Here is a 9219-nt window from a genome sequence, read left to right on the forward strand (position 1 = left end):
TTTTCTCAACTCCATTGTAAAGTGTTTTGAAACATTTTATAATCATTTTTCTGAATTCCTTCTCAGGCATTTCCAAGGCCTGCCCTCTTTCCAGAATGTAGTCCAGCTCTACCTCTAGGTCATTTGTGTCAGGCATTTTTATCTTGTTTCTGGACATGTGCTTATATAGTCATCTGCTTTTGCTTCTTGGCCATGTTGAGTGTTTATCTGTGGCCTTAATACTTAATTGAGTGTGTGTTTTGATATTTTTTATATTTTCTGATTGCCTCTTGGTAGATGTGATCAGGATGTGGGCTTCCCTTTTCACTCTTCTTATTGCTTAACTCAGAGTAACTTTCACAGTTGTTGTCTGCCTTCCAGGTATGTGGCAGTTGGTATTGGTTCTTACCTGAATTTTGGTGTTTTATAGAGTATGATTGTAGCTTGACTGTATGGCAGCAGTTGCTGTCCCTTATTGGGTAATATAGGGAGAGAAGGAGTTCCCCAAACGTACAAGAGGGAGTGTAAAACAGCAACAGCAAAAAAAAAAAAAAAACAAGAAAAAAGAAGACAACAAAAACTAGATTAGCTACTGTAGTCTATAATCACAGAGAAGGGAGAGGAGGGAGAGAAGAAAAAGAAGAAAAAAATCTGTAGTCTAATATGAGTATGACTTTAATGTCCTCTTTCAGCTTCTTGCCTTCAAAGCTGCTTGATAGATTTCAAGGTGCCACTGTTGGTTGTTATGCTATACCTCAGAATTTAATTTAATTTTTGGCCTGTTTTGTTTTTAAACTCTCTTTCCCTTGCCACACCTGTTGTTCTGGCCTTTTCACTATTGAAAAACAGTTAAGGTACTGCTGTTGGACTCAGAGTATCTGTGCACACATGGCAGAAGAACCCACCGCTGGTGAGGTTGGGGGTGTCCACTTGCTCAGGCACCCTCTCAAATCACCAGAATGGAGATGTGTAAACAGTGGGAGGCCAATGAACAGATATCAGAAAAAAAAAATCAGAACAAAGCAAAACTGACAAAGTGTATTGTTCAACTTTATTCTGAGGTTCCCGTAGTGTTAGTCCATGGTGGGTCTGCTTCCCTGCTTGGTCTTGCCATTTGGTCTCGCCCAAGCTCTGGGCCACTGAGCCTGGCAGATTCAAAAGTATGTGATTACTTACTTTTGCTACAAGTTCCACTAGTTATAAGCCTTCAAACTTTAAAAATATTCCTAACTGTGTGGTTCATAGTTTTGGAGCTCTGCCTTGAACCTGCTTTACCTGGTATTCTGTGGTATTGCTGAACTCCCCATCTTTCATTCAGGAGTCTTCTATGGAATCATTCATCAAAATGTTCGATAATGATAGCCAGGCACTGTCCAGTTCTTCTGGTCTCATGCCAAAGGAGGCAGTTAGTCATGGAGACGATTCACCATACATTCCCTATCCTCTTCCTATTCCTGACTCTTCTCCTTCTGGAGAGAGACCAGTTGTTGTGTCTTGGATGACTGCTTTCAAGCTTTTAGGACTCTACACATTTTAGGCACTGCACATCAAACTAGGAGGTAGAACAGAAGCACTAAACACATTATTTCATGGGATTTTGACATGAAATCATGACCCTGAATCTCCAAACCAAAGGACCAAAACCCTCTGAGGTATTTAGTTGTACATGAGTAGCCTCAGCAGCTGCCTTTCTTTATCCTCTGAATTATTACACAACTTTTGCCAATTCAACTTTTGACAGAAGCATAATTTATTGATAGCACTTAAAATAATCAGTCGACTGTCCAGCTTTTCCCTTTATCGGTGCAATTTTTGTAGCACTTTTAGCTACCTCTCCCCAACCCCCCTTCTGCTTCTGGTAACCACAAATAAACTTTGGTCTTTATACATTTGCCTTTTCTTGTTTTGTGTGTTTGTGAAATTGCACATACAATATTTGTGTTTTTGTGATTGGCTTTATTTTGCTCAACATACTGTCTTCAAGCTCCATCCAGATTGTAACATATATCAAGACTTCATTTTTCATATTGACTGACTAGTAGTACATTGTGTGTGTGTGTGTGTGTGTATACTACGTTTTGTTTATTCATCCATCTGTTGGTAGGCATTTAGGTTGTTTCCACGTTTTGACTTTATCTTTTGGTTATGTAAGGGAGTTGTGTTCAAGTTCAGATGATATTAAAAGGCACGAAGAGAAAAAGAAATTAACCTTCATTATCATCCTAGTTGAGAGGCCATCTTTGTGAGCTGCTTCTTGGCTCCTCCCAGAAGTTAAGCTTTACAGAGATAAGAGGGAGTTTCATAAAGTTCATGGAAAAATGTATTATCTTTTAATTTTATTTTTTCCATGAATATTTTAAAGCCCCCTCACACGCAAACATACATATTCCTTTCAACACACACATAACATACTTATCTATATACATGAGAGCTTGTCATTCTATGATTTCATAGTATTCTTTCTAATAGTACATCTTAGCATTCATTCCACAAAAGTTCAGAAAGTGTTGTCATTGTCCCAATGGAATCCCACTGTTGGGATGGCCATAGATAGGGCTTATCACCACACTTGGTTGAGGAGCTTTCCTGTCTGTAACTTTCAGATTACCTAGCACAGAACTCAGTGTTTGTTTCTTAGCCTTAGAATGATTGTGAGAGCTGGCTGAAGGATTCTGGCTTGGCTGTGTTTCATATCTCTGTCTTTGGCACCTTCGAAAGCTAGGGATTGTCCCACACTTAGTATGGCCCATTGCCTAGGCATTGCCTTAGGCATACAAAGGGCCCAGGGAGTTGGATCCTGTCTTCTCTTTTCCTTCCCCTATCCAGAAAGTTTTTGTCCACATCAGGTTTACACCCACCAGTCTATATTTTTTTTTCTAGAGTTTCCATTTGATTAATTTGTGCAGATTCCAGCTCTCTACTGAAATTCTCCATCTTATGGTATACTTTCCTAAACATTTATTAACTGCAATTATTTTACATTTCCATTATCTGGAACTCTTGTGGTTGCATTTCTGTTGTCTTTTTCTTTATCTCCCATATCTTTGACTGGATCTTGTGTATAAAAAATTGCAGAGCTAATATGAGGTTCCAAGTAATTCCTTTTCCTCTTGAGAGAATTGACTCTAGCATCTTTAGTTAAGGCTGGGGGGTGTGCCCTGACCCACTCTCTTAGGACTGAGGAGAAGAGGTTCCCATCTCCAGTGCCCAGTTACATTGCCTCCCTGACAGGACGGACTGGTCAGAAAGTGTGCCTGCCAATGTAAAACTGTGTTCAGTCCGTATGAACAGTGGTCTGTTTCAGGTTCGCCCCTATTCTTAGGAGGGGGAGGGTCTAGAGAAGTGTCACAACAGAAAGCCTGGGGGTTTGCTAGAACCCTGCTCTTTGGCTGTGTAAGTACTAATTTTTATCTCTCCAGCACAAGATAGTCTCCACGAGATTGCCCAAAACACTTCCAGTCTGGCTTTTCAGCCATGCTTTCAACTAGACAAGTGCTTTTAAGAAAAAGGTGCCAAATGTCAGGCTCACCTTATTGAACTTGTCTCCATAGATTGTTGTTGTTGTTGTTAAGTGCCGTCAAGTCGGTTCTGATTCATAGCAACCCTGTATAGGGTTTCAGAGGAGCTGCTCCTGGTGAGCTTGAACCATTGACCTTGTGATTCAAAGTGACCTCTATAGATAGTTGTTGTTAAGTTGCCGTTGAGTCGATTCCGACCTATAGTGACCCTATATAGGGTTTCGTAGGAGTAGCTGGTGAGCTTGAACCACTGACCTTGCAGTTCAGACGGCTTTGTAGTCTGGCACATTAACCCACAGCACCACATCTGCCTCTCAAGTCCTAAATATATCACGTAATATATTTAGATATATTAAAACTTGAATATATATATTCATCTGAGTTGTTTTAAGGTTGTTTGTCTAGGGGACTTAAAAATGGGAAAGAAAGGCCAGGCACCCGAGCAGAACCTGGAGTCCTATGACCTCTTTCAAGGACTCCTGCCCGTTAGTAGTAGGGTGGGGTAAGGGTGACGAGCAGGTTAATTGTTCATTAGTGAAGTCTTATTAGTGCTAATAGAGAGAATCGGAGAAGGCTTGTGCCTAGCTTGACAATGCTGGATATACCCAGCATGGTTTGATTGTTTATAGAGGAAACTGAGACCCAGAGTCGGGAACAGTTCTACAGGCTCTAAGGGTGGTAGATGGCAGGATGCCAGGGCAGTGCTGTCCAGCCAGCCCACAAGTCACAGTCATACCACTCTCCTCTTGCTTCTCCGTGCCCCTGCCATGACCTCAGTGTCTCGGCTGGTCTCCTGGAGCCCTGGCAGCAGTGCAGGCTGGGTACTTGTTACCACTGTGATGCTGAGTACAGTTCTCACCGCTCCTCTCCTCTCCTCTCACAATTTCCCACAGCCAGTGTCTCAGAGCACCAACTTTTTTCTCACTGATCACTGCAGTTTTCCCCCCACACCCAGTTTCTCTTCCTTTTTTCTCTCCACCCTGATGTGAAAGAAAGTCATTGCACCAAATCTACTTTCCCTTCCTCTGCTCAGTGACCACAGGGTCTGATGCCACAGGCTTAGGGATGGGGTGTCTGTTCCTGCTCCCTGGGGGAGGCACTGCATGCATGAGATGCTGGTACTGCCCCAGGTTCAGAGGACTAGGCTCCAAGGGTCCGGCAGGAGGGGAGAGAGATAGCATGTGAGCCAGGGGTGGGGTCGGGCCAGTTGGAGCTGGTGAATACAGAACTAAATTTGGCATCAGAAAGTTGGGTATCAGAGCACTGTCACTTGCCAGCTGTGTGACCACAGACAACAGCTGTCTTCTTTCTGAAAAAAATCCTGCCTTCCAGGGCCTAAAGGGCATCGGGACCTCTTGTGTGTAGTCCACAGGGAAGGTTCACAGTGGTAGGCCTCTTGGTGGGAAGATATTCCCTGCCCTGGAGACTCAGGATGCTATGAGAGGCTGATAGTCCTCAAAAGGGCCTGATAGAAGAAGCGGAGAAGGAGGAGGATCCACATCCCACATGTACTTGATTGGCAGGTGGGGGCTACTTCTGCATCCATTAGGGCCTAGATATCTGTCTCAGCATTTCTTACTTAGCTCAGAAGCCCCCTAGCAACTCTCCCTGCCACCCTACGGAGTTCACCAGGGTGGCCGTCTATTGGCAGGCTCTATGTGTGTGGGGGTTAGCAGATATGTAACTTTGACTGTATCCAGGCAGCACACACGTTGGGGAAACGGAGGCCTGAAGTAGCCTCTGTCCTTCAGAACTGCAAGTCAGATAAGCTGCTGAACCAGTGACTCTTGGTACCAAAGAGACAGGAAAGGAAAATTAAAAGCATGGCCAGGTCCCAGTGTGTGTGGCTCCTGTGATTCGGGCCCCTTGCCGGACTGAGCTGTGGAATTATCACACTGTCCGGGGGGCCTGAGGCTTTCCCAACCTTGCACACCATTCAGCTTGTCCTCATAGCCCTTGGCTGCCGCTCCCTGCAGTGCTGGGGCTCCGTGGGGACTTGTGTGCTTTGTGCCTTGATCCTGTCCTCTCTGGCTTCAGGCCTGGATACCTCTCCTACAGGACTCCTTCAGCATCCCTACTTGCTATAGACAGACAGCTGTGCCCCGTGGAAGTCCCCACATATCACACGCCCCTGGCCCAGTACATGTAGACCTGTGGCACCATGTATGAGGGATTGAGGAGCTGGGATGCTAACTGCAAGGTCAATAATTCAAATCTACCAGTCGCTCCTTAGGAGAACAATTAAGTTTTCTTCTATAAAGATTTACAGCCTTAGAAACCCAGTCCAGGATCTGAAATAGATCAAGCATGCAATCAAGATGTGTTGATCATTGCTGGGGATTCGAATATGAAGTTCAGGACAAACAATTGGAAGATATGAACTTGATAATAGAAATAATGTTAGAGATCACATGATAGAATTTGGACTCTTGGTGTGGCACTATAGGATAAGCATTGGACTGAACTACAAGGTTGGTGGTTCAGACACACCAGCTCCTCCTAGGAAACCCTATACAGGGTCACTGAGTCGGAACCAACTGGACTGCACTTAACAACAACAACAAGAGGGATTACTTGGCGGTGACCCCAGGGCATAAAGGCTCTGGGGAGGAGGCTGGGCTTGAGCTGGAACAGGATCACGTCTGGTTTAGGAGTAAATCAGCTCAGGAGTTGCTCCTTATTAGGAGTCTGACCCTGCAACAACTGCTGTGTGTCATTGGGAAAATAGCGTCATCTCTCTGGCGCTCCATTCTCTTAACTGACAAGTGGAGATGATGCAGGATAGATAAGACAGTGAGTGGGGGATAATTATAATCCTGTCATTCTTAGGAGAACAGCCAGCCCAACTGAGGTTCAGAGAGGGAGGCTGGTCCCAATGATGCTTCTGTTCCCATTGTTTTCCCTCTTCACCAGGCCATCTGCAGAGGAGAGTTGGAAGCAAGCAGTGTGTGTGGGTTAATTACACTTAGACTTGGGAGTTGTATAAGGTGAATCAGGCGTTGTCACACATATGACCTCATCTCTGTATGTTCTCTGCTCTCATAGGGAACTCAGGCTGAGGAACTATGTCCCAGAGGATGAGGACCTGAAGAGGAGGAGGGTACCCCAGGCCAAACCAATCGCAGGTAGGTGGACTGCCCCTCACCCCTGTGACACTGCCATTTGTGTCCAGCAGGTTTAGGTCTCTCTTGGAGAAGACTTCCAGTCACCCCTGTCTCACTGGCTCGCCACAGATGCACAGAATGGCTTGGTGACAGCAGAGAGACTGTCAGGGCCACTCCAGGCTGAGACGTGGAAGTGGCCCTGGGGCCCTTGCGAAGCAGGGCAGGGTGGTAGGTCCTATGAGCCCTGGGTGACTCTGAGTGAGAGACCCTGACGGGGGCTGACCACTCAGGCATTCACAGCAGTGGGCTGGCAGATTGGGATCTAAGGGGGCCAGCATCTTGCACAGTCGGGGACAATAAGGCAGGACAGAGGAAAGGCATGGGGAACTGGTCCTGTGCGTTGGGATCAGAAGGCAGTATGAACTCATACCTGTGGCTAGAGGGACACAAAGAAGGACCCTGAGGAAGTATGGTGTGTACTGAGAGAACTCATCGAGCTCCCCTCTGGTGACTGTCCCCACAGCACAGGGTCCTCCTATTCACACCACCCAGAACATGCTGTGCTGTGCAGTGGCTGGGTAGAGCTGGGATGTCACTGTCTCCTGGTCTTGGGAGCACATATCTGACCGTGGATGGGAAGAAAAGCCACTGCTAGCCCACAACCCAGTGGAACCCCTCAAAAGGCCTGGAGCCCTGGTGTTTGTAGGAAAAGTCAGCCCACAAGGTACTTTACAAAATCATACAGCTTTGGGTAGATGCAGGCAACTCTCTTGTTTTTATTGTCTAAGGCTGGAGGTCAGGGTTCTGTGTACTTCAGCTGAGTGCCCCCTACCATCTCGACCTCATTCCAAGGGATTGCTCTCATCAGGGAAACCCAGGTCCCATCTCTGTGGGGGCTGAGGGGAGAAATTAGAGGCAAGGCCATCTGCTAGCTGTCTTTTCCCTGCTGTCCCATGTGGCTGTGGAGTGTGCAGCTCTTTTCTGAAAGGCTGCATTGTTGTCTGGCTCCCTCTAGTGGAAGAGAAGGTGAAGGAGCAGCTGGAGGCCGCCAAGCCAGAGCCTGTCATTGAGGAAGTGGTAAGTACGCCCTCACTGTGTCTGAGTCCTTTCCTTTTCCCCTCCTCAACTGCCCTTCCTCTGGCCTTTTTCCTTTCCCCCACGTCTTCATTACCTTCTCACCTCCTTGCTTCTTCTTCTTCCTCATTTTTTTTATCTCTGTCCCTTGTCTTCCCACTTGCCCTGGGGCCCAAACTCTGAACTCTGACATAGACCTCCTCCCTCCTTAGGACCTGGCCAACCTCGCTCCCCGGAAGCCTGATTGGTGAGTGTCACCCAAGGAAGATTGGTGTAGACTGACTGGGATTGTCTGGGTGTCAGGTCTCATGGTGGGGGAGTGCAAACAGGTGCTACACAGGATGACTACCGTCTGAAATACGTGCTGATAAGGATGTAAATGGAGTGATGAAAGAGAAGTTGTGGGGAAGGGCTCAGCAGACAGAAAAACTGTCATCCCCTCAAGAAGGCCCGTCTGGAAGCATGAGGACCTTTGCCATCAGGAATCCATAGGGTAGAAGCAGCATGATGGGTATCTGTACCAGTTCTGCCTGTTGCCCTCTGGCCCCAGTTTCCCATTGATGAAATGGGGGTATCGTCCTCCAGTGCTCCCATGACTGAGTTGGGATGAAAGACCATTTCTTTATTCTACCTTGGGCCAGAGGTTTGCAATTGTGAGAAGGCAGCTAAGATTGAATTAATTTGATGAAACAAAGGCACAGACCATGTGTGCCAGGAAATCCAGAATCAGAACAGACTGTGTGCACCTGCACTTCTGGAAGCCTTTGGTGGCAGAAGTGAGCATGACCAGAGGAGGAACAAGTTCACAGTGACCGTGCCTCAGAGGACTAGATGAGTGGCCCCAGGGAACCATGCACCCTTGCAAACTCTTGCCTCAGTTCCCTGTGCCAGTTGGGTCTGTGGTGTCAGTCCCCACCTCTGTGAAAGTGAGAGGATGGACTTTGTTGGGTCCTGGAGGGTGCAGACAGAGAGAGGAGCTTCCTGACCTCTCCCCAGGCCAGCTGTAACCTCCAGTTTACCCCACCTCCCTGCTTCAGGGACCTCAAGAGAGACGTGGCCAAGAAGCTGGAGAAACTAGAAAAACGGACGCAGAGAGCCATTGCTGAGCTGATCCGTAAGTGCAGGGCCGGGTGAGGTGGGTCCTTGCCCGCTGGGTGGTGGCCAATCACAGAACCTCTCTCCAGCCCTCGCGCCTGTCTGCCATTTCTCCCAGGTGAGAGATTGAAAGGCCAGGAGGACAGCCTGGCCTCTGCAATGGATGCCACTGCTGAACAGGAAGCCTGCGACTCCGACTGAGGTGGGCCCTGCCCCTTCCCTATAGGTGGGTGGGGCTGGGCTGGCCACCACCCCTGTTTTGATTTCAGAGCAATGACTCCCTGCCTTAGCATGTCCAAAACTCCTATAGGGTACAGTCAGATCCTTGCTTGCCAGGTGGTCCCTAAAGGGTTAGAGCAAGTAACAACTTTGGGTGTGCCAAAGTGTTTACACCTGTATATATTTTGAACTTTTTTTTATATCAGGAAAAAGAGGCAGGCAAAATCCTG

At 47.1% G+C, this 9219-nt stretch overlaps 1 protein-coding gene across 1 annotated transcript in view; it reads left to right on the top strand.

Moving 5' to 3' along the window:
- Positions 1-8971, top strand: part of CCDC12 (coiled-coil domain containing 12) — a 79350-nt gene extending 70379 nt beyond the window's left edge. Inside the window, exons 3-7 of the mRNA XM_006868805.1 lie at positions 6543-6622; positions 7617-7678; positions 7888-7922; positions 8713-8789; positions 8889-8971. Coding sequence (XP_006868867.1) covers positions 6543-6622; positions 7617-7678; positions 7888-7922; positions 8713-8789; positions 8889-8971 — 337 coding nt within the window. The remainder of the gene's footprint in view (positions 1-6542; positions 6623-7616; positions 7679-7887; positions 7923-8712; positions 8790-8888) is intronic.
- The last annotated feature ends 248 nt before the right edge of the window (positions 8972-9219 follow it).

This window comes from Chrysochloris asiatica, unplaced genomic scaffold (genome assembly GCF_000296735.1).
Source record: "Chrysochloris asiatica unplaced genomic scaffold, ChrAsi1.0 scaffold00124, whole genome shotgun sequence".
Classification (NCBI taxonomy): domain Eukaryota; kingdom Metazoa; phylum Chordata; class Mammalia; order Afrosoricida; family Chrysochloridae; genus Chrysochloris; species Chrysochloris asiatica.